Below are 26,012 nucleotides of genomic sequence, written 5' to 3'. Positions count from 1 at the left end.
TAAGCCCCTTGACTCTAGGAGATGGTAAACAGGAGTTACTCACAAGCCTTCCCTGAAGCCATCAATCAGTGCTTGGAAGAGAGGTTTATTGTGAGGGATTGTCTGGAGAATGTTCCCATCAGCAGTGACATACCCAATAGCCCACTGACCCAGACGAGTACAGCTCAGCCGGAAAATGTAACTGAGAACAGAGATAAATAAAATCTTTAATATATATGCTGGTATTGGGGTGGAAGGCAAAACAGAGACAACAATCAAAAGGACCATCAAGAATTGCTTCTTCAATGACTCCAGACTAAAAGCAAAGGGCATGTAAATCCAATTCTTAAGTAGCTTGAAAACATTTATCAGATCGTAGGATATGAGTGAGTCAACTCTCTGAAACAAGACATCAATTCTATTGCAGAATCTTGGCCACTGGGTTACTAGTAAGAGCTCATGTTTCTTCTATTCTAACTGAAGTTACAACAGAATAAAATGCAAGATAATAAACCTCTTTGCTTCATGACACTGACCTGCCAGGTTTGTGAATGAATTTCTGGAGCCGAGCTTTCACTTCATCATATGTCAGGAAAGCCATGTAACCGGGATGAGTTACAGCAAGGCTGTTCCAGTTTCTGAGCAAAGAGGACCAGGGCTGAAAGAAACAAGAGATCAATCACAGACTCTTTGGCTCAAGACATATGACCATCCTCAGAGCAAGGAAGAATAAAAGGAAAAACAAAGAACCTCAATTCTCAATTATATTGCAACTATGAGGGAAGACAAACATGTTTGGATGTTAAGAACTTTGCAAAACTAAGAAGAAAAGAAGGGCGGAACTTAACTGAATAAAATTAAATTCATGAAATCTGAAAGCAGCTCTAACCCACAGTAGTGAGGTTAGATGACAACAGTAAACAAACAAAAAGCATGTAGGACAAGGCCTACATGAGCACCTAGTAAGTTCCAAATACATTTTTTATGCAGGCTGGCATATACACATTGGAGAAAAAGCATTATTTTTAGAAAAAGAAAGGTGAAGCATCAATATATCTCAATATCAACAGTCAAGAATTTGAATAAATATTGATTAAATATGATATATCCATTTTGCTGGATGTTTATGACCATTAAAATGATACAAAAGAACATGCAGTAACAAATAAAGACTGAATGAGGGGAAGAAAGCAGGCTGTATAGTTATTTTTTACAAAGTAAACATACATATTTGGTATATATGCATAAAACACATAGGATGGTTTTTATCTATTTCTGATTTTTTTGCTTGTAGTTTCTAAAAATGAATAAAGATACTTTCATAATAATTTAGCAAAGACCTCAAATGTTATTTTTTAAAAAGCTTTCTCTTTAGAAAAGTAGCAAGAATCAATTTAGCTAACTCTTTAGTATCCTACCTGAAAAAGTCGTGTAAAGATGTCAAATTCAAAAACTGAAATATAGTCATTGCAGGTCAGATCAATAGTGGATTTCAGAGCCATGGCCTCCAGCCCAGAACTGATGGGATGTACTTCATGTAGGGCCTGTCGAAAGCTCTTCCAAGGGACTATTGTCCTGGGGTGGGGGTTGAAGAAAAGCCAAAGAGTGAGATAACACAGATAATTCCAAGAATTGCTATAATTAAGGAAAAGAAAGAGAGGTGTATTAAGCTTTCAATTTAAGTTCTCTTAAAGAAGTTGAGTAATATTTTGGATTGGGAACAGAAAGAAGGAAGTAGGGATATATTTCTTAACTTTCTAATGACTAAGAATGACAGAGAAGTGTTTTTCCACTATTCTTTGGCAGAATGTTGCAAATTAATGTTTGATCTTTCTTCAAACATCTGTTCTATTAGAGAAGCAGGGATAGAGAGATGAAATTATCCTTTTCATACAATAAACATAACCTGTGGCCAGACCTTTACTAACTGACTGCTTGTGTTGAAGCTAACTTTTTTTCAAGTGTGTAACACATCCTATATTCTTTGAGGAATCCACACTATCAGTGACTAAACAGGAGGAGGCTTAAGATACAGGAAGAATAGAATTCTGATAGATGAAGAAATTCTTTAACCTAAGAATGATCAAACCCTACAGTAGGGTCAGCAAGAGATGGAATTTCTATTTCTAAAAACCTTTAAAATAAATAGTATCCCATTTCCATTGGAAATTTTATATAATTCACCTGACTGAAAATGAGAATCAGATCAAGAGACATTTTGAAGTCCCTTTAACGTAAATTAGTTATTAAGTTAAAGGTGCAAAGTTAAAACATATTCGTATCATCTTCAACTAAGTTTTAAAATTTACTAATTATTCTATAGTTTATATATAGAACATGATTTTTAAAAAATAAAGTAGGTTTTAGGGAGAGATTTATTAGGCTCTGTACATTCAACTTAAAAGTTCTATTGCTACCTTTTCAGTTCTTTGACCTAAAATTTTAGAAGGCATAAAAGGACATTTATATTTATACTTAATATAAGTTTGACTCATAAATCTGTCTGTATCATTTAAAACTTCTGTACATCAGAAAACATAGCAAAGTAGAACGATAAGCCATAGACCAGGAGAAGATATTTGTAATATATGTAACTAACAAAGAATTAATATCCAGAACATAATGAAAGATTTTCTATAGCAAGAAAAAGACAACTCAATAGGAAACTGGAAACAAAGAATGAGAACAAGCAAGACAGAATAAGAAGTTCGACTGGTCATAAATGTCAAAAGGTGTTCAACCTCACTTGTCATTAAGAACTATAAAGCAAAACATGATAAAAATTCATATTACCAGTAATATGTTAGCCAAATTGGGGAGCTAGTAGAACTTTTGTACATTACTTAGAGTCACTTTGGAGAGCAATTAAACAATATTTAGCAAAGCAGAAAATGTGAAACTCCACAACTCAGCAAATCCACTCCTAGGTATGTAACCAAGGAGAAATTCTTGTACAGGAGTACAAGAAGACAAATAGAATATTGCTCACTGCAGCACAATTTACAAAGGCAAGTAAATATAAACGCCCATAAACAACAGAATGGATGGGGAGAGAGAGAAGAGTAAACAATCAAGGAACATGGGCTTCAATTGAATCTGCAAAGCTTTATTTCTTTAAAAAAAATGATTAGGGCAAAAAATAAAAATTTCATATTTAAGCTGGGAAATGTGTACATACATGTCCATTACTTTTTTTCTGTTTTCCCATGTTTTATTGTTTTGAGACTTACTTTTCTCCAAAAGCTTTCCTCCAAAATTCTGCAGCATCTGCTTTAGTAATCCGAAATGTGTCTCCTTGAAACAGTCCACTTGGAAAGATTCCTTTTAGTTCTGCCAGCATGTGGCTGAAGATCAGGGACAATTTGGTTAGGTTTCGCCTACAAATGATCATAAGTGCAATAATTAAACACATAAAATTATTTTTTAAAATGCACTTAATTCACCAGGATACGTATCTAATAATAAGAACATGAAAACAAATTTAGGGGGGACCGCGTGACCCCCGGCCGGACATGGCTTCCTTGGCCAGATCCTTGGGTCGCCTGTGGGGCCCCAGCGGTAGGTAAGCAGCGCTGCTGGGGGGCAGGTGGCTCCAGCCCCGGGCCTGGCTGGGGCTTCCCCGCCCTGCAACACGCCCGGGGCACGGTGCGCCGGAGTATCAACCGAGCAACATCAAACACAAGCACCAGCAGGCTGGATCCGGCATCCAGGTCATCCTCCGCCGCATGTACAAGGGCTGCAAGTCGCTGAGCCATCGAGGAGCGCGACGCTGCGGCGGGACCTCCGTTAGAGAGTTCCCCTCGCCCCGAACCTTTTGTCAGGGGCTGGGGAGCGAGGACAACTCGGACATGAGTGCCCCCCAAAACATAGGGTCGCCCCATGGGAACGAGATTTGGAGTGGGACTGAAAGGGAGCGAAAAGTCTTTTCGCTTTTGAAAGCGAACACAGACAACATCCCCAGACTAGAACAGTGAATCCCAAGGTACCCAGTACAGGGTCCCTGACCACCGCCAGCCATCACCCATCCCGACCCTGCCGTGTTATTTTGAAGCGGATTTCAGGCCTCGTTTCATCTGTAAATATGTCACAATGCATCTCTCGAAGACGACTCTTTAAAATGTGACCTCAGGAAGTCATGCCTAAAAAATTAGCAATAATTCCTTAATATCAGGTGTCTAATAAATGCTCAAATGCCAAAAAAAAAAAAAAAAATTTCAGAAAGAACCTCTAAACCCATTTAGAAAGTTAAACATCGAATTATCATATATGGGGCAATCCTGCTTCTCGGTATACCCCAGAAATTGAAAACAGACCTGAACAGATACTTGTACAATGTTCATAGGACCATATTCACAGTAACCAAAAGGTGGATATAAACCAAATGTCCATCCACAGATGAATCAACAAGCAAAATGTGGTATATCCATACAATGGACTATTATTCAGCATAAAAAAGGAATGAAGTTCTGACACATGCTACTACATGGATGAACCTTGGTAACGTTATGCTGAGTGAAATAAGCCAGACACAAAAGGACACATATTGTATGATTCCACTCATATGAAATATCTACAATAAGCAAATTCATAGAGATAGAAAGCAAATTAGAGGTTACGGGGTTGAGGGGAGTGGGTAAGGGGGAGTTATTTCTTGCTAAGAACAGAATTTCTGTCTTGGGGGTGATGAAAACATTTTGGTTGTGGATGGTGGCGGTGGTGGCCTAACACTGTAAATGTAATTAATGTCACCGAATTGTGCACTTAAAAATGGTTTCAATGACAAGTTTTACATTATATACATATATGTTACTACAGTAAAAAATGAAAAAAGAAAAAAAACCCATTTAGAAAGAACCTCTTCAAGTATACTTTCTGGACAATACTATTCAAAGATATAGAAAACTAGGAAAGAAGAGAGGAAGGAATGTGCTGTTGACAATGTTAAAAACTCTGTGATACTGTCATCTTTGTTGTAAGAAGGGCTTCAGTTAAGTTTTTGCTCTCACATCTTATGAAAGATACAAACACAATGGAAGAAAGACTGTTGGATTCACCAGGCCTGTTCCTATTCCGTCCATTCAAATAGATGTTGTATAGTAAACAAGAAAAAAAATTAACAGTAATATATTTTAAGGTTTTTAATCTTAAATGAATCAGGCCTAATAACCCTGGGCATAAACTAACACAAACAACCCTGCCTTTTTAGGATGAGAGATCAAAATCCATCCTATAGCTTATCCAAATTAAAAATAATGAAAATTCTCAATTAAGGGAACCATTTAACTATCCACACCTAACAAATGTTTTCACCAAATCAGGACTTAGAAGTTAAGTTTTACCAAGAAAAAACCTCCTCTTCCTTTACCAAAAGTGAAATGCTAACATATAAACCATAAAAAAATTTTTACATTTAAAGGCATGTATTACTATATGATTTTTTTAAAGTTCAGTTTTACTGAGATATATTCACATACCCTACCACCACCCACAGTGTACAGTTGTTCACAGTAGCATCATATTGTGCATTCATCATCAAAATCAATTTTTGAACATTTTCATTACTCCAAAAAAATTAAAAATGGAAACAAGAATACAAAGAATAACCAAAACATCCCATCCCCCCTATTATTCATTTAATTTTCATCCCCATTTTTCCACTTATCTGTCCATACACTGGATAAAGAGAGTGTGAGCCACAAGGTTTTCACAATCACACAGTCACACCGTGTAAGCTACATAGTTATACAATAGTGTTCAAAAATCAAAGCTACCGGGTTGCAGTTCAACAGCTTCAGTTATTTACTTCTAGCTATTCCAATACACTAAAAACTAAAAAGGGATATCTATATAACATATAAGAATAACCTCCAGAATGACCTCTCGATTTTATGTGAAGTCTCTCAGCCACTGAAACTTTATTTTGTTTCATTTCTCTTCCCCCTTTTGGTCAAGAAGACTTTCTCAATCCCATGATGCCTGGTCCAGGTTTATCCCTAGGATGTCACACATTGCCAGGGAGATTTAAACCCCTGGGAATCATGTCCCACTAGGAGGGGAGGGCAGTGAGTTTCACCTGCCAAGTTGGCTTTGAGAGAGAGGCCACATCTGAGCAACAAAAGAGGTTCGTGTGGGTGACTCTTGGCACAATTATAAGTAGTTCCCAGTCCCTCAGGGGGGCTTTGCAAATACATTTTTGTTCTCTGCCAAAATTACTTTGGGATGTATCAGAGTTTCACACTAACCTGTACAAACCAAGAAGATCTCACTCCCTATTCAAAGTTCCATGTAATTATGTGTTTGGGTAAACTGATCGTGTAAGTTAAATTATCTGGTGTGCTACAGAAAATACAGATTTTGCATAAATAAACATATCTTCCTCTTGTCTCACACAGAATTTGAAGTTTTAAAACACAGTCAATATCGTCCTTTACCATTTAGTCTGACTTGCCTTAGTCCTAACCATATCTGTTTCGTTCATATCTCTATTTGAATTCTGAACTTTCTCAGCTTTTTTAACAGTTGCTGTATGGATAATACTGACATTCATAGCTGCCAAAACTTTAGCTCTGAGTCTCAGGTGTTACAGAGATACTCAAGTTCTAGGGACAGACCAGGTTATATACAAAGAGCCTAGCATCTCAGAATTTAGAGATAACCATTACAACTCAGGAATGGATGTGACTGCCGTAAAAGCTTACAATCTAGAGACCTTTACAATAAGCACTTCTCTGATAACCTGTGCTCTAACATTCAATCCTCAGAGTTTGTACATTAGAGTTAGTCCATATTAGTGAGGCGTTATAATGTTTGTCTTTTCATTTGTGGCTTATTTCACTCAAAAAGTTGTTTTCAAATTCCATTCACCTAGTTGCATGCCTCATGACTCCTATGTTTTAACAATTAACTATTAATCTCTGATTAGTTATAAAGATGCCACACAATATCAATCTAACACAGCAAATGATGTTTCTATTTATCAGGTGTATATTTACATCAGGTTATTTTTGTTATCCTTAATGCCACTGTCACACAGAATAGGATGGAGATGCCTCAGATATTGTTATACACCAAACCAGCTATTCATTAACACTTGCTTATTTTCCTTTGCCTCAATAATTTGTATTTATGTATTCACAAGTCTGTTCTTACAGTACAAATGGATTATAAAATTTTAACTTAATTCATGATCATATTACTGATTGCCTGAAAAATCCTCTTTAACAGGAAAAGATTTTTTCTTTTTCTATGTTGTACTGGAGGGTTACCATCTTTCCTGGATAAGATGCAGCACCAAATTAACCAAGTCTCTCTAGCTCTGACTCTGTTGCAAAATGCCATTGAAACCTTTCCAACCAGCTTTTCCACAAACCAGCTGCAGTTTCTAACATGTCTTCTTTCACTTGTAGAAAACTATTCCCTTTCTAGTTGCCTGTTTGTTTTCTGAAAGCACCTACAAAAGTGATAAAATTCATCTTCTCTGAAGACAGTCTAAAATAATTTGCATCCCAAATAGCTCAAGTGTAAAATATGCACTTATCCAATCCCTAACTCCCATTAACTGTTTTTCTTCCTTGCACTTTTGTATCCTTCAATTATTGCTGTTTAGGGTTTCTATCATTTTACCAATTAGGAAACAAAAATAGAAAAGATCAAGAATATATCACAAGGGAAACGCAAAACAGATAACTTGGTAGAAAACCTGCAAAGCACAAATTCTTCCCAATGGCTTCACTCTCAGGTCTTCAGCAAGATACCAGCCTGCAGAAAGGCCCAAACATCAGATATTTAGATGACATTTCATCAAACATTAATCTTTAAAATCCATAGATAAGAGCCCATGATTATTTCGAGTCTACTATGTATAAAGAATAATGGGAGATAGTATAGCAGAATAATGTATGACATCATAGAAAATATATATACCACACTCCTGAGGTTACAATACAGCTGTCTGGAGAAACAGATTTGAACCTTACTTCTTGCTGGAAATACCTTTCTTTGGTTGCTCCAATGGAGTCTTTTCTTGGTTCTCCTGCTTGCTTTTGTTTATTTCTTGGCTTTTCTTCCCATCCTCTTAGAGATATTTCCTAAGAATTTGCTCTCTGCTACTTCCCTTTCTTTCTCCATGTGCTATCTTCTCTTCCTTTGAAATCTCAAGACTTCAAAAACTACTTTGCAAATGATTTCCAAATCTTAATCCTTGGTAGCTTCCAACTGCCTAGCATATTTCTCCAGCTGAATGTTAGCATCCCAAAGCAACATGTTCAAAATTTAATCTTCCTTCTAAAATCTGCTCTCTCTTCATGTTCACTATGTCTGTATTTAATGACAACACATCTCTGCCCACAAGTTCAAAACCTCAGCTTCTTCCATTTCCCTTGTTATCCATACCTAATTTGTTGTCAGTCCTACTTTTGAATTATATTATTATTCTACGACAAAGTTCTTGTTGCCTTCGCCTGACTACAACATAATTTAAATACCAGTCTTCTTAAATCTCCCTGGCAGCATGGAATACGACTCCCAGGGAGGAATCTAGACCCGGCATCGTGGGATGGAGAACATCTTGACCAAAAAGGGGATGTGAACTGAAATGAAATAAGTTTCAGTGGCTGAGAGAATCCAAAAGGAGCTGAGAGGTCACTCTGGTGGGCACTCTTATGCACAATATAGATAACCCTTTATAGGTTCTAATGAATTGGCATAGCTAGCAGAAAATACCTGAAACTATCAAACTACAACCCAGAACTCTTGAATCTTGAAGACGACTGTATAACAATGTAGCTTATGAGGGGTGACAAAGTGATTGGGAAAGCCACGTGGATCACACTCCCCTTTGTCCAGTGTATGGATGGATGAGAAGAAAAATGGGGGTGAAAAAAAAAAAACCTAAAGGAAGAATGGGGGGGCTACAATTTGGGTGTTGTTTTTACTCTTGTTTTTTTATTCTTGCTTTCACTTTTTCTGGTACAAGGAAAATGTTAAAAAAAATTGATCAGGGTGATGAATGAACAACTATATGATGGATTATAATGTGATCAATGGATTATATACTTTGGATGATTGCATGGTATGTGAATAAATCTTAATTAAAAAAAAATACCAGTTTTCTTATGCTGGTCCAATCACACCATATATAATTGCCTTTTAAGGGGGAAAAAACAATTTACACAGTGCCCGTGGGATAAAAAACCCTAAATCAGCTTGGATTTTAAGACTTTCACTAACTAGGATAGCACCTACCTTTTTATCTAATTTCTTAGCTCTTCACTGGTATGTTCTAGCTAAACTAAGTATCTCATCTTTTCTTATACACACTACTCTCCTCTTTGCTTCCCCACCTCTAAACCTTTGCTGATCTGTTTCCCTTGTCTGAAATACAATTGAGCTTAAATGTCATTTCTTAAGAAGCCAGCTAGAAGTTATAAACCTTTTCTAAACAACCCACATTCTCTCTGCAGTTCTCTTATGTCATCTGAATGTATCTTGTACTATAGGTATCTGAATGTATGTCTTATCTCCCTTGCAGGGTTGTATTTTATAAGATTTGTAAATTTCTTGAGGTCTAAATCCATTTCTGATTTGTATTTATACCCCTCTAGCCATCTGGCACAATTTCTAACCTTAATTATACCTTCTGAAAACATAAGTGTCCACTCTGTGCTAGGTACTAGAGGTGGACATAGCAGCAAACAAAACAAAATTCATGGTTTCTTGGTATTTACATTCCCACGGGAGAGTATCAGGTGGTGAGAGAAAACTGCTTTGAAGACAAATAAAGCAAGGTACGAAAAGAGAGCCATGAAGGCGTTGCTGTTTTAGGGAAGGTGATCTTGGAAGGCCTTTCTGAATGCTGATTTTTAAGTAGAGCCCAAAGTGAAGGGAGGGAGTGAGACTTGGGATGACTGAGCCATGTCAGTATCTTCGACTCTTCAAATAATTTTCTAATGAGAACCTACTGAGTATCCAGCATTATGCTGGATCAGACATAAGATATATATATACTAAAACAATAATGGACAGAAAGCTTTTTTAATTCATGAAGTAAGCCGCAAAAAAGGGAAAGTTATTGACCACAAGGATGTAATGGCACCAGGTATCTAAGAGCAGTTCAAAGTGCTGACTGATACAGTTACTGAAAATCAATTTAAGACTTTCCTACTCAAGGATGCAGGCCTCCAAAAAGCCAGCTTACATTTCTAAAAACCACCAGAGAAGTGCACTGTAAGCATCACACTTCTTAAAAGGAAGTGAAAAATCTATAAAAGCCCATGGGTCAGAACATTTTGTAACTGATCTGAGTTGAAATCTTGTTCAGTAACACTTTAAAGCCTTAGGCTTATGGTTCAGTGTCTACAGTGTATAGGGCAGAATTTAATCAGCAGATTCTGTCTTAACACGTAAATTTAGAACAATGAGGCATGATGGATGTTTGAACTTATTGACAGAAAAACAACACTTTTCAAAATTCTGTCAGCAGTTACTTCAATTTTATACCATATGTCCTAACAATTCTTTTCACTGCCCTTAAGACAACATTTTTCTTAAGTTCCAGTAGTAGCAAGTAGTACAGGTTTTTCTTTAATATAGTGTTTTGAGAAGGAGGAAGTTATATACTAGAGTGTCTTGTCCTACTTTTAACTCTAACCACAACTACTCTAAGTAACTGCAAATTTTACTTTGTAGTTTTTCCATCTTCTTCTCCTCTTACAACTCCTCCATAATCAAATGCTGATTCTGTATCTAGGGTCAATTTTAAAATAAATTCAAGATTGGTGTCAACCTACCTCAGATCCTACTCTAAAAGCAATTTACCTTAGGCCTAAAATAACGGTATACATTTTTCTGTGTAAAATTTCAGCTCAAGGGACTAAGATTTATACATCACCAATACAAAAGTATACTAAAAATTAAATGAGTAAGTATAGCTCTTGTTTAAGCTTCAAACAAAAGCAGAAAGATAAAAAAAACTTGATAGGAATCACAATAATCATTTCTACAGATCAAGACAGAAATTGAAAATTGGCATTTATATGAATATGAGATAAATGCTTCTGACTAGTACACTTACAACTATATAGAATGCCAAAAAACAAGCTGTCTTGCAACTCTTGGTCATATAGTACTTTGCAGAGAAAAAGGAAATGGAAAAAAAAACATACTACGGGGAGAAAATTTAACCCCTTATATAAAAAACGCACTTATTAACGTTTAAGACAAATACTGAGTAGTACCATTCTATTCTGTTTTAGTGAGTATGCTCCATCCCTTAGATGTACTATAAAAGCTTCAAGAAAAAGACTGTTGAGAAATGAAAATTAAGAGATTGAGGTCCCTCAGAAAAAATAAAATGATGACTTACAAAACAATGGGATAAATGTATTCATAAAGATATTCTCACTTAGGGCTATACTTTTTCTAAAAATCTATTTTGATATTCAGAGATAAATTCTACTATTGACAAGTATGTCCTGTTTATTCTTTCTACAAAGGAGTACCTGAAACGTGTATGTGACATATGATAAAAGTCAAGAAACTAGAGATCTAAAAAGTATTTCTTGATCTACTGGTAACTTATCGGGTCCTTGGGCAGTTAGTTAACCTCTCTAGGCCTCCACTGCCCCAAATATAATATGAGGAAGCTGGAACCAATTACTCTCAAAGATCTCTTACCTATCTATAAAAAGATAAGAGGATTGACTATACACTTGATCTGACTAGTGTATAACTAGTGTATGACTATAAAAAGATAAGAGGATTGAAGAGGAAAAATATGAGAGAAAGAAAGTTAATGCTAATCCTTATATGATTGAGGACTAGAAAATATGTCAAGAAATAGTGACTGCAAAAAGTATGTTTTCCTTCTGCCTGAAAAGCCAATCTTATGAAATTTAAATGGACAATTAACTGTATGAATCCTATATAAAACCTGAAAATTCATCTAATCTGTTACACTAAAGTATTGTTATCTACTTGACATTGGGGATTTGCAAAGTTCCAAAACGTGTGAATTATTTTACTCAAAGAATTTTATAATTTCTGAAGAAATAACACAGAAACATAAAAATTCCTCTAGACCATTTTAAAACACTTCCTCAATACTGAAAATGGCTCAAAGACTCAGAAGGAAGCTTTTGTGATTTTTTTTAAAGAGACCAAAACAGAACTTTCCTTTTAATAACATTAACTGAGTTAACTGCACAACCCAAGTGGTAGGATTATGGGTTCCTGTAAAGTTCTTTAAACTTTTCTGTATGATTGAAAATTTTCATATAAAACATTGAGAAAAAAAACACAATAATTTAGGCTTAAATCTATTTTAACAATACTGTGGAACTAATGAGCCTATACTTCCCAAGAGGACAATTTTTAAATGATTAACACTTTATAATACCATGATCAACAAATAAGCTACACAACATGATACAATACCATTCTGAGGTTGTAAAATATTCCCAACATGGGATCACAACTTAATCCATACAGATGATGAAGAATTATACTGCTGAAGGGTGAAGTGCCAAATATTTTTTAAGTATTTCTTTCACTGGTACCATTCAGTGATAACTGTGCTGCATTTCCTGTTCATTAAACTCTAAAAAACTAGTATTATACACAAACACTAGTGTCATCCAAAGAATGCTGAGTGAGAATACACTGAGATGACATTTATAACTAAATAGCAGCATCCTCTGCTCACAGTAATCTGCTTTAAAAATAGATACAACGGAACTTCTTTCAACAAAGCTTCACAGGAAGTCAATGAAGTACTGTTTAACTCTACTTCTCTTATTAAAAAAAAGAGCTAAACAAAAATCTTCACCTACAAAAGGAGTTCTAAGCCAATGTATTTTAAAATATCAATGACCTTTTTACTAAACGTATATTACATTTGATACTACATTCATGGTTCTGCTTTTGTGACTCCTAAATTACATGAAAATGGTTCACGGTACGGTCCTAAGAAACATCTTTCTAAACACATAACACTTAATGTTTCCCCAAATATCCCATACTTTCCAGGTCCCAGGCCTCTGGTTCATGGTGTTGCACCAACGGTACGTGCTTTTCTACAGCTCTAATAGTTAGCAATGAGTGCTCACTATATATCAGACTCTCTGCTAAGCTACATATATGCCTCATTTAATTCTCGTAAGAATGCTTTGAGTTAGGAATTACTAATCCTATCTTACAAATGAGGAAACAAAGACTTAGTGAACAGTAGATAACTTGCCCAAGGTCATAGACCTAGTAAGTGGCAGAGCAGGTCTGCCTGATTCAAGAGCCCCAAACTCTATGGTATGACATACCTTTCATTTCTAATGACTCTGGTTACTGAAATCCTATCCATTCTTCAAAGTTCATCTCAAATGCTCCCTCCTTGGTGGTTAGGGGTGGTGGTTGCCAGTCTTCATTCAAAGTTAACTCTCCAGCTTCTGAACCCCCACAGCATCTTGTTCTGCTCAGAATTGGTTATGTCTTATTCCCCCATCTGGATGACAGCTCTTTAGGGAAGATGTCTTATTCAGCACACTTTATCCCCTGCAGCAGTGCCATTTTTCAGGCATTCAATAAATGTGCAGAAATGGGGTGAGGAGGGGAATGGAATGTTTTGGATGTTCTTTTTTATTTCAATTTTTATTTTATTTTTTGGAGTAATGAAACTTTTCAAAGATTGATTGTGATGATGAATGCACAACTATATGATGATACTATGAACAACTGATTGTACACTTTGGAGGACTGTATGTTATGTGAATATATCTCAATAAAGTTGCATTTAAAAAAGCATGTAATAAAGTAAAAAAAGGGCAAGTTTGTAAAGTGGTAAAAAAAAATAAATGTGTAGAATTGAATTGGAAATGATTACTTATTTTTTAAATAAACTTTGCAATTTCCAGAAAAGTTGCAAAGATAGTACAGAGAGTTCCCATATACTCCACACTCAATTTCAGTTTCCCCTAATTTCATCATCTGATATTACTGTGGTATATCTGTCAAAACTAAGAAACCAAAAGGGATACATTAGTATTAACTAATTCCCAGACTTCATTCAGGGTTCACCAGTTTTTCTATTAATGCCCTTACTCTGTTTCAAGATCCACGCTAGGATTTCACATCACTTTTAGTTGTCATGTCTCTTTAGTTTCTTCTGGTCTGTGACAGTTTCTCAGTCTTCTCTTATTTTTCATGACCTTTGTAGTTTTGAGGATTTATTGGTCAGGTATTTTGTAGAATGTTCCTCAATTTGTGTTTGTCTGATGTTTTTCTCATATTTGGACTGGGGTTTTGAGTTTATAAAAAGAATACCATAGAGGTGAAGTGTCATCTCATCACAGCCTATTCATGGGTACATGATATGCACATGACATCACTGATGATGTTACCCTGATCACCTGGTAAAGGCAGTGTTTGCCACACTTGTCTACTATAAAGCCACTATTGGAAAACATTACTTTTTCACAGATACATTCCTTCTTTCCTAACTTATTTGAGAACAGATCACATATACTAGAATTAGTATTTTAAAATTACTATTGTGATACATTCTCATTAAAGCACATACTAATGAGGCATAATATTTATAAGTTGGTACCCTTTGGTTTTTAGCATAGTTGGAAAAATAAAAAATGGCTCAAAAATAATTGTGAACAAATGCCAAATGGTTAGCAAATACTAATTAACTTGTGGTACTATCATCGTTTACTAGAGTTCAAGAATATGATCAGACTTCTCTATATTTCAACATAACCTTTGAATTTACTCAACCCAAGTTCTGAAAGACAAGTATATTAAGTAAAGTTACATACACTGAGGCATTTGTCCACAGCTAAAAAGCATGTTAATCCTACTTCTCTATACCAGTTCCTTAAAGAGACGTGCAAAGACATCAGTGATGGTCAAAAAATTAAAAAAAGGAGAACTCTCCAAAACCTCTCATACCCTTCCCCCCAGCAAATGACAAAATCCCAAACCACCAAGCACCTCTCAGAAGGCTCACCTCGTGAACTTAAAAAATAAATTTTAAAAATATAGATACATATACAGATAAAACATGATAAGCAGGAGACAGCTCTAATAGAATCTAGAAAAATACGTAGAAAGCCTATCTAATTACCATTAATGATCCTACTCCTGAGTTTATGACACACCAGACATCAATTTCCGTTTAAACATATTGTTTCCTTCAACAGATTAGAGTAGCTACTACTGCTGAACTTAGCCATTCTCAAGACTTGAGAAAGAATATGGAATTTTCTATAACTTTTTGAATCTAAGACTGGAGGGACCAAAACCAGAAATCTTCATCACTGCCATTTCCCTCAATATATTTTCCACAAAAAATAATCCTCAATTTCTAGATTCTGTGTCTCTGAATAACTGTGGTCTTTGTTAGCAATACTTTATAAAATTTAACTTTTATTAAGAAACTATAAAATAAAAAAATAATAAAAATAAAAAGTCAGTTGCCCATGTTTGTATGGATCTACTTCTGAGTTTTATTCTGTTCCACTGATATACATATCTGCCTTTGACAATATTACACTATCTTAACCTAGTAAGTGTTAAAATTGGGTAGAGGGCAATACTAGGGGTCAATAAGGTGGGGAATAAAGGGTATGGGATATTTGGGGTTTTCTTTTTTCTTTTTATTTCTATTTTTGGAGTGATTCAAATGTTCTAAACTTGATCATGGTGATGATTGCACAACTACGTGATGATACTGTGAAACACTGATTGTATACTTTGGATGGATTTATGGTGTGTGAATACATCTCAATAAAATGACATTAAAAAAAAAAACAACAAGAAAAAGAAACTATAAACAAAGACAATGCCAGATATCACAGGACAGAAACAGCCTTCCCAGACCTCATGACCTGGTTATCAAAGCAGACTCTGACAGGAGGTAGACTGATGAGAGCTAAAGCAAAACCCAAGTGCCACAAAAACACAGGAGGGAGAACCACTAATTAAAACTAGTGTAATTTAGGCTTCTTGGACATTAAAGAATGGCTGGGATTCCAACAGTGGAAAGAGATTCTAGGTCAAGGGAATGATTGCAGCAAGGGCTCAGTAATAGACTGTTTTACCAATAACAGACTGGTAAATAGCTGAAATGTATAATAACAGTAGCACATGGCAAAACTGGAAAGCAGGCAGGTCTCAAAATGTAGAGATTTGATTAGCAGGGTGAGAGATTTTACAAATGCAGTGGGGAATCATTAAGAGTTTTGGAACTGGGGAGGGATATTTGATATGTTCTAATCACTGACAGCAGTGTGCGGGATGAGTCAGAGGGAAAATCACACAAGCAGATCAATTAGGATAGCCCTGCAGTACAAAGGTAACAGGATTCTGAACTAGAAAAGTAATAGGCAGGGCGGACTGGTGAGCTGTATGTTTTAGTTACTCCTCCAGGAAAGTAGGTAGAAAGCCAGGAACTGCGTGGACTGGACACCACAGAGCAATCTGACTTTGGGCATACTTCATACAACACTCATGAAAACGTGGAACTGCTGAGATCAGCGAAATCTGTAAGTTTTTGTGGCCTGGGGACCCACACCCCTCCCTGCCAGGCTCAGTCCCATGGGAGGAGGGGCTGTCAGCTCCGGGAAGGAGAAGGGAGAACTGCAGTGGCAGCCCTTATCAGAAACTCATTCTACTGCTTCAAACTCCAACCATAGACAGACTGAGACCAGACACCAGAGAATCTGAGAGCAGCCAGCCCAGCAGAGAGGAGACAGGCATAGAAAAAAACAACACGAAAAACTCCAAAATAAAAGCGGAGGATTTTTGGAGTTCTGGTGAACATAGAAAGGGGAAGGGCAGAGCTCAGGCCCTGAGGCTCATATGCAAATCCCGAAGAAAAGCTGATCTCTCTGCCCTGTGGACCTTTCCTTAATGGCCCTAATTGCTTTGTCTCTTAGCATTTCAATAACCCATTAGATCTCTGAGGAGGGCCCTTTTTTTAATCCTTTCTTCTTTTTCTAAAACAATTATTCTAACAAGCCCAATACAGAAAGCTTCAAAGACTTGCAATTTGGGCAGGTCAAGACAAGAGCAGAACTAAGAGAGCTCTGAGACAAAAGGCAATAATCCAGTGGCTGAGAAAAATTCACTAAACACCACAACTTCCCAAGAAAAGGGGGGTGTCCGCTCACAGCCATCATCCTGGTGGACAGGAAACACTCCTGCCCATCGCCAGCCCCATAGCCCAGACCTGCCCCACACAACCCAGTGTGACGGAAGCGCTTCAAATAACAGGCACACACCACAAAACTGGGCGTGGACATTAGCCTTCCCTGCAACCTCAGCTGATTGTCCCAGAGTTGGGAAGGTGGAGCAGTGTGAATTAACAAAGCCCCATTCAGCCATCATTTCTGCAGACTGGGAGCTCCCTACACAGCCCAGCAGCCCAGAACCGCCCTGGGGGGACGGCACTCACCTGTGACATAGCACAGTCATCCCTCAACAGAGGACCCAGGGTGCACAGCCTGGAAGAGGGGCCCACTTGCAAGTCTCAGGAGCCATACGCCAATACCAAGGACTTGTGGGTCAGTGGCAGAGACAAACTGTGGCAGGACTGAACTGAAGGATTAGACTATTGCAGCAGCTTTAAAACTCTAGGATCACCAGGGAGATTTGATTGTTAGAGCCACCCCCCTCCCTGACTGCCCAGAAACACGCCCCATATACAGGGCGGGCAACACCAACTACACACGCAAGCTTGGGACACCAATTGGACCCCACAAGACTCACTCCCCCACTCACCAAAAAGGCTAAGCAGGGGAGAACTGGCTTGTGGAGAACAGGTGGCTCGTGGGCGCCACCTGCTGGTTAGTTAGAGAAAGTGTACTCCACGAAGCTGTAGATCTGATAAATTAGAGATAAGGACTTCAATTGGTCTACAAATCCTAAAAGAACCCTATCAAGTTCAGCAAATGCCAAGAGGCCAAAAACAACAGAAAATTATAAAGCATATGAAAAAACCAGACGATATGGATAACCCAAGCCCAAGCACCCAAATCAAAAGATCGGAAGAGACACAGCACCTAGAGCAGCTACTCAAAGAACTAAAGATGAACAATGAGACCATAGTACGGGATACAAAGGATATCAAGAAGACCCTAGAAGAGCATAAAGAAGACATTGCAAGACCAAATAAAAAAATGGATGATCTTATGGAAATTAAAGAAACTGTTGACCAAATTAAAAAGATTCTGGACACTCATAGTACAAGACTAGAGGAAGTTGAACAACAAATCAGTGACCTGGAAGATGACAGAATGGAAAATGAAAGCATAAAAGAAAGAATGGGGAAAAAAATTGAAAAAATCAAAATGGACCTCAGGGATATGATAGATAATATGAAACGTCCGAATATAAGACTCATTGGTGTTCCAGAAGGGGAAGAAAAGGGTAAAGGTCTAGGAAGAGTATTCAAAGAAATTGTTGGGGAAAACTTCCCAAATCTTCTAAACAACATAAATACACAAATCATAAATGCTCAGTGAACCCCAAATAGAATAAATCCAAATAAACCCACTCCGAGACATATTCTAATCACACTGTCAAACACAGAAGAGAAGGAGCAAGTTCTGAAAGCAGCAAGAGAAAAACAATTCACCACATACAAAGGAAACAGCATAAGACTAAGTAGTGACTACTCAGCAGCCACCATGGAGGCGAGAAGGCAGTGGCACGATATATTTAAAATTCTCAGTGAGAAAAATTTCCAGCCAAGAATACTTTATCCAGCAAAGCTCTCCTTCAAATTTGAGGGAGAGCTTAAATTTTTCACAGACAAACAAATGCTGAGAGAATTTGCTAACAAGAGACCTGCCCTACTGGAGATACTAAAGGGAGCCCTACAGACAGAGAAACAAAGAAAGGACAGAGAGACTTGGAGAAAGGTTCAGTACTAAAGAGATTCGGTATGGGTACAATAAAGGATATTAATAGAGAGAGGGGAAAAATATGACAAACATAAACCAAAGGATAAGATGGCTGATTCAAGAAATGCCTTCACGGTTATAAAGTTGAATGTAAATGGATTAAACTCCCCAATTAAAAGATATAGATTCGCAGAATGGATCAAAAAAAATGAACCATCAATATGTTGCATACAAGAGACTCATCTTAGACATAGGGACACAAAGAAACTGAAAGTGAAAGGATGGAAAAAAATATTTCATGCAAGCTACAGCCAAAAGAAAGCAGGTGTAGCAATATTAATCTCAGATAAAATAGACTTTAAATGCAGGGATGTTTTGAGAGACAAAGAAGGCCACTACATACTAATAAAAGGGGCAATTCAAGAAGAAGAAATAACAATCATAAATGTCTATGCACCCAATCAAGGTGCCACAAAATACATGAGAGAAACACTGGCAAAACTAAAGGAAGCAATTGATGTTTCCACAATAATTGTGGGAGACTTCCACACATCACTCTCTCCTATAGATAGATCAACCAGACAGAAGACCAATAAGGAAATTGAAAACCTAAACAATCTGATAATTGAATTAGATTTAACAGACATCTACAGGACATTACATCCCAAATCACCACGATACACATACTTTTCTAGTGCTCATGGAACTTTCTCCAGAATAGATCATATGCTGGGACATAAAACAAGCCTCAATAAATTTAAAAAGATTGAAATTATTCAAAGCACATTCTCTGACCACAACGGAATACAATTAGAAGTCAATAACCATCAGAGACTTAGAAAATTCACAAATACCTGGAGGTTAAACAACACACTCCTAAACAATCAGTGGGTTAACAAAGAAATAGCAAGAGAAATTGCTAAATATACAGAGACGAATGAAAATGAGAACACAACATACCAAAACCTATGGGATGCAGCAAAAGCAGTGCTGAGGGGGAAATTTATAACACTAAACGCATATATTAAAAAGGAAGAAAGAGCCAAAATCAAAGAACTAATGGATCAACTGAAGAAGCTAGAAAATGAACAGCAAACCAATCCTAAACCAAGTAGATGAAAAGAAATAACAAGGATTAAAGCAGAAATAAATGACAAAGAGAACAAAAAAACAATAGAGAGGATAAATATCACCAAAAGTTGGTTCTTTGAGAAGATCAACAAGATTGACAAGCCCCTAGCTAGACTGACAAAATCAAAAAGAGAGAAGACCCATATAAACAAAATAATGAATTAAAAAGGTGACATAACTGCAGATCCTGAAGAAATTAAAAAAATTATAAGAGGATATTATGAACAACTGTATGGCAACAAACTGGATAATGTAGAGGAAATGGACAATTTCCTGGAAACATATGAACAACCTAGACTGACCAGAGAAGAAATAGAAGACCTCAACCAACCCATCACAAGCAAAGAGATCCAATCAGTCATCAAAAATCTTCCCACAAATAAATACCCAGGGCCAGATGGTTTCACAGGGGAATTCTACCAAACTTTCCAGAAAGAACTCACACCAATCTTACTCAAACTCTTTCAAAACACTGAAGAAAATGGAACACTACCTAACTCATTTTATGAAGCTAACATCAATCTAATACCAAAACCAGGCAAAGATGCTACAAAAAAGGAAAACTACCGGCCTATCTCCCTAATGAATATAGATGCAAAAATCCTCAACAAAATACTTGCAAATCGAATCCAAAGACACATTAAAAAAATCATACACCATGACCAAGTGGGGTTCATTCCAGGCATGCAAGGATGGTTCAACATAAGAAAATCAATCAATGTATTACAACACATTAACAAGTCAAAAGGGAAAAATCAATTGATCATCTCAATAGATGCTGAAAAAGCATTTGACAAAATCCAACATCCCTTTTTGATAAAAACACTTCAAAAGGTAGGAATTGAAGGAAACTTCCTCAACATGATAAAGAGCATACATGAAAAACCCACAGCCAGCATAGTACTCAATGGTGAGAGACTGAAAGCCTTCCCTCTAAGATCAGGAACAAGACAAGGATGCCCGCTGTCACCACTGTTATTCAACATTGTGCTGGAAGTGCTAGCCAGGGCAATCCGGCAAGACAAAGAAATAAAAGGAATCCAAATTGGAAAAGAAGAAGTAAAACTGTCATTGTTTGCAGATGATATGATCTTATATGTAGAAAACCCTGAGAAATCGACGATACAGCTACTAGAGCTAATAAACAAATTTAGCAAAGTAGCGGGATAGAAGATTAATGCACGTAAGTCAGTAATGTTTCTATATGCTAGAAATGAACAAACTGAAGAGACACTCAAGAAAAAGATACCATTTTCAATAGCAACTAAAAAAATCAAGTACCTACGAATAAACTTAACCAAAGATGTAAAAGACCTATACAAAGAAAACTACATAACTCTACTAAAAGAAATAGAAGGGGACCTTAAAAGATGGAAAAATATTCCATGTTCATGGATAGGAAGACTAAATGTCATTAAGATGTCAATTCTACCCAAACTCATCTACAGATTCAATGCAATCCCAATCAAAATTCCAACAACCTACTTTGCAGACTTGGAAAAGTTACTTATCAAATTTATTTGGAAAGGGAAGATGCCTCGAATTGCTAAAGACACTCTAAAAAAGAAAAACGAAGTGGGAGGACTTACACTCCCTGACTTTGAAGCTTATTATAAAGCCACAGTTGCCAAAACAGCATGGTACTGGCACAAAGATAGACACATAGATCAATGGAATCAAATTGAGAATTCAGAGATAGACCCTCAGATCTATGGCCGATTGATCTTTGATAAGGCCCCCAAAGTCACTGAACTGAGTCATAATGGTCTTTTCAACAAATGGGGCTGGGAGAGTCGGATATCCATATCCAAAAGAATGAAAGAGGACCCATACCTCACCCCCTACACAAAAATTAACTCAAAATGGACGAAAGATCTCAATATAAAAGAAAGTACCATAAAACTCCTAGAAGATAATGTAGGAAAACATCTTCAAGACCTTGTATTAGGCGGCCACTTCCTAGACTTTACACCCAAAGCACAAGCAACAAAAGAAAAAATAGATAAATGGGAACTCCTCAAGCTTAGAAGTTTCTGCACCTCAAAGGAATTTCTCAAAAAGGTAAAGAGGCAGCCAACTCAATGGGAAAAAATTTTTGGAAACCATGTATCTGACAAAAGACTGATATCTTGCATATATAAAGAAATCCTACAACTCAATGACAATAGTACAGACAGCCCAATTATAAAATGGGCAAAAGATATGAAAAGACAGTTCTCTGAAGAGGAAATACAAATGGCCAAGAAACACATGAAAAAATGTTCAGCTTCACCAGCTATTAGAGAGATGCAAATTAAGACCACAATGAGATACCATCTAACACCGATTAGAATGGCTGCCATTAAACAAACAGGAAACTACAAATGCTGGAGGGGATGTGGAGAAATTGGAACTCTTATTCATTGTTGGTGGGACTGTATAATGGTTCAGCCACTCTGGAAGTCAGTCTGGCAGTTCCTTAGAAAACTAGATATAGAGTTACCATTTGATCCAGCGATTGCACTTCTCGGTATATACCCGGAAGATCGGAAAGCAGTGACACGAACAGATACCTGCATGCCAATGTTCATAGCAGCATTATTCACAATTGCCAAGAGATGGAAACAACCCAAATGTCTTTCAACAGATGAGTGGATAAATAAAATGTGGTATATACACACGATGGAATACTATGCGTCAGTAAGAAGGAACGATCTCGTGAAACATATGACAACATGGATGAACCTTGAAGACATAATGCTGAGCAAAATAAGCCAGGCACAAAAAGAGAAATATTATATGCTACCACTAATGTGAACTTTGAAAAATGTAAAACAAATGGTTTATAATGTAGAATGTAGGGGAACTAGCAATAGAGAGCAATTAAGGAAGGGGGAACAATAATCCAAGAAGAACAGATAAGCTATTTAACGTTCTGGGGATGCCCAGGAATGACTATGGTCTGTTAATTTCTGATGGATATAGTAGGAACAAGTTCACAGAAATGTTGCTATATTAGGTAGCTTTGTTGGGGTAAAGTAGGAACATGTTGGAAGTTAAGCAGTTATCTTAGGTTAGTTGTCTTTTTCTTACTCCCTTGTTATGGTCTCTTTGAAATGTTCTTTTATTGTATGTTTGTTTTCTTTTTAACTTTTTTTCATACAGTTGATTTAAAAAAGAAGGGAAAGTTAAAATAAAAAAGAAAAACAAGGAAAAAAAGATGTAGTGCCCCCTTGAGGAGCCTGTGGAGAATGCAGGGGTATTCGCCTACCCCACCTCCATGGTTGCTAACATGACCACAGACATAGGGGACTGGTGGTTTGATGGGTTGAGCCCTCTACCATAGGTTTTACCCTTGGGAAGACGGTTGCTGCAAAGGAGAGGCTAGGCCTCCCTATGGTTGTGCCTAAGAGCCTCCTCCCGAATGCCTCTTTGTTGCTCAGATGTGGCCCTCTCTCTCTGGCTAAGCCAACTTGAAAGGTGAAATCACTGCCCTCCCCCCTACGTGGGATCAGACACCCAGGGGAGTGAATCTCCCTGGCAACGTGGAATATGACTCCCGGGGAGGAATGTAGATCTGGCATCGTGGGACGGAGAACATCTTCTTGACCAAAAGGGGGATGTGAAAGGAAATGAAATAAGCTTCAGTAGCAGAGAGATTCCAAAAGGAGCCGAGAGGTCACTCTGGTGGGCACTCTTATGCACACTTTAGACAACCCTTTTTAGGTTCTAAAGAATTGGGGTAGCTGGTGGTGGACACCTGAAACTATCAAACTACAACCCAGAACCCATGAATCTCGAAGACAGCTGTATAAAAATGTAGCTTATGAGGGGTGACAATGGGATTGGGAAAGCCATAAGGACCACACTCCACTTTGTCTAGTTTATGGATGGATGAGTAGAAAAATAGGGGAAGGAAACAAACAGACAAAGGTACCCAGTGTTCTTTTTTACTTCAATTGCTCTTTTTCACTCTAATTATTATTCTTGTTATTTTTGTGTGTGTGCTAATGAAGGTGTCAGGGATTGATTTAGGTGATGAATGTACAACTATGTAATGGTACTGTGAACAATCGAAAGTACGATTTGTTTTGTATGACTGCGTGGTATGTGAATATATCTCAATAAAATGAAGATAAAAAAAAGAAAAATAATAGGCAGTAAAATAAGACAGATTTGAGAGATAATGCAGAAGTAAAATCAAGGGGATGTGATGACTGACTGAGTAGGAGAAAGGAGGTGATGAACCTCAAACACTGAGCCTGAGCCACTGGGAGAAGAGAATTACTAATATATTAATAAAAGCAAATACTTTTAAAGGGCTTATTATGTTCCAGGCATATTGCATATTTTATTATTTATTAATCCTCATTCACAATTCTACAAGTTCTTCTATTATCCCCATTTTACAGCTGAGAAAACCTAGGCACAAAGAAGTTAAACTGACAATCAACCCCAGTAGTAGTTCAGGCTCACCACCACTACTTTATACTAACTCAATTAGGAAACATAGAAGAGGAAGTTGGTTTGCTAATGAAGAGGACACACTTTGTGCTCGCACACGTTGAATGCGAGATGCTTGAAAGATGTTAATAAGGCAATGTCTAGCAGGCAGCTTGGGAAAGAGGTAGCAGCAAGACACAGATACGTGAATAATCTGTAAAAGATTGTTGACATAGTCGAGAAAGGAAAACTCCTACTGCCCAACTGCTCATTTCCTCACACAGAACAACTGAACTAAAATGGAATTTTGAAAAGACTTGGAATTTTCCCCTTTGGGACGAATGTGAGGGTATGTGGGATAGAATCAGAAGGATCGAAAGCAACAGTACTGGCAGGCTTCTCTTACATGAAAAACAGAACAAATCTGCATGAAAGGTATTCGGAAATATAGGATAGCCAATGTTCCAAATGAGCTATATTTATCTTTATAAGAAAATCATGCTAACTTTTTGGTTGTTCTCACATAAGGCTGAAATTAATACTATCTCTTTTAGATCCAGTCTTTGTTTCTCAGCATCTCTCTTATGCAGACTTAATGAAAACACATTAAGTACCTTAGCACCTCTTCATAGATTCTCAAACTCTAGGGGTTCCAACATACATTTGGTGGTATCTATCATACTTTTCACCAGAAAACTTATATGGAACTTGTATATTAGAACTACTCTATCACAAAAGTAGAGTATTTACTGTGTTCCACAAATTCAATGAAATGAATATGACTAAATTTTCAGTATTGTCAAAGGGACAGAGGTATCGTTAATGAATGGGGAAAATAAAGGATAAGAAAAAACAGTAAGTGGTTAAATCACAAGTGTTTCTTGAGTAGGATACAAGAAATTTAAAAGCTACATAAAAAAATTTTAAAGATATTTAAAAGCTACTATAATGAATCAGTAAAAGTCTTCAGAATTGCAAATTCTGAAAATCTAATAGAGACACAACTAAAAATACAGAAGGTATTTGAACAATAGAACATGATGAACTCTATTCTAAAAACTTACATTAATTTATTCCATAAATATTGAGTTCCTACTATAGCAAGCACTATAATTTATAAATTAACTATTCTTTTAAAAAAGTATAAATTGACTCAAGAAGCAATAGAAACTTTGAATAAACCAACAACATGGTAGGTATCAAAATCCATTCCCTACTCATGAAAAACAGACAGTCATATATGCATGTGCGAATTAGCAGAAATATTATTAAAGAAGAATTTTTGCTAAATATCACCCCTCCAAAGTTAGCTCTTTTTAAATTTTTGGTGTCCTATATAAAAAACACAAAATTTCTCATTTTAATCCATTTTTAAGTGTATGTTTCAGTAGTATTAGTTATATTCACAATATTGTGCTACCATCACCACCATCCACTACCAAGACTTTTTCATGACCCCAAACAGAAACTATACCTACTGAACAATACCTCCCCATTCTCCCCTTCTCCCAGGCCCTGATACCCACTATTCTATTCTCTGCCTCTGTGACTTTACTTACCTAGATATTTTATCTAAGTGGC

At 36.8% G+C, this 26,012-nt stretch overlaps 1 protein-coding gene across 2 annotated transcripts in view; it reads right to left on the bottom strand.

Moving 5' to 3' along the window:
* CBL (Cbl proto-oncogene) overlaps positions 1-26,012 on the bottom strand; it is a 100,612-nt gene that overhangs the window by 22,795 nt on the left and 51,805 nt on the right. For both annotated transcript variants that reach the window (XM_037841716.1, XM_037841717.1), the window contains 4 exons: positions 3,210-3,356; positions 1,398-1,554; positions 516-637; positions 44-181 (listed from right to left, as the gene is read on the bottom strand). In XM_037841716.1, the coding sequence (XP_037697644.1) occupies positions 44-181; positions 516-637; positions 1,398-1,554; positions 3,210-3,356 (564 nt within the window). The remainder of the gene's footprint in view (positions 1-43; positions 182-515; positions 638-1,397; positions 1,555-3,209; positions 3,357-26,012) is intronic.

The sequence above is a fragment of the Choloepus didactylus genome, chromosome 6 (assembly GCF_015220235.1).
Source record: "Choloepus didactylus isolate mChoDid1 chromosome 6, mChoDid1.pri, whole genome shotgun sequence".
Taxonomy (NCBI): domain Eukaryota; kingdom Metazoa; phylum Chordata; class Mammalia; order Pilosa; family Megalonychidae; genus Choloepus; species Choloepus didactylus.
Note: the sequence above shows the minus strand (reverse complement) of the source record. Positions and strands in the feature narration are given on the sequence as shown.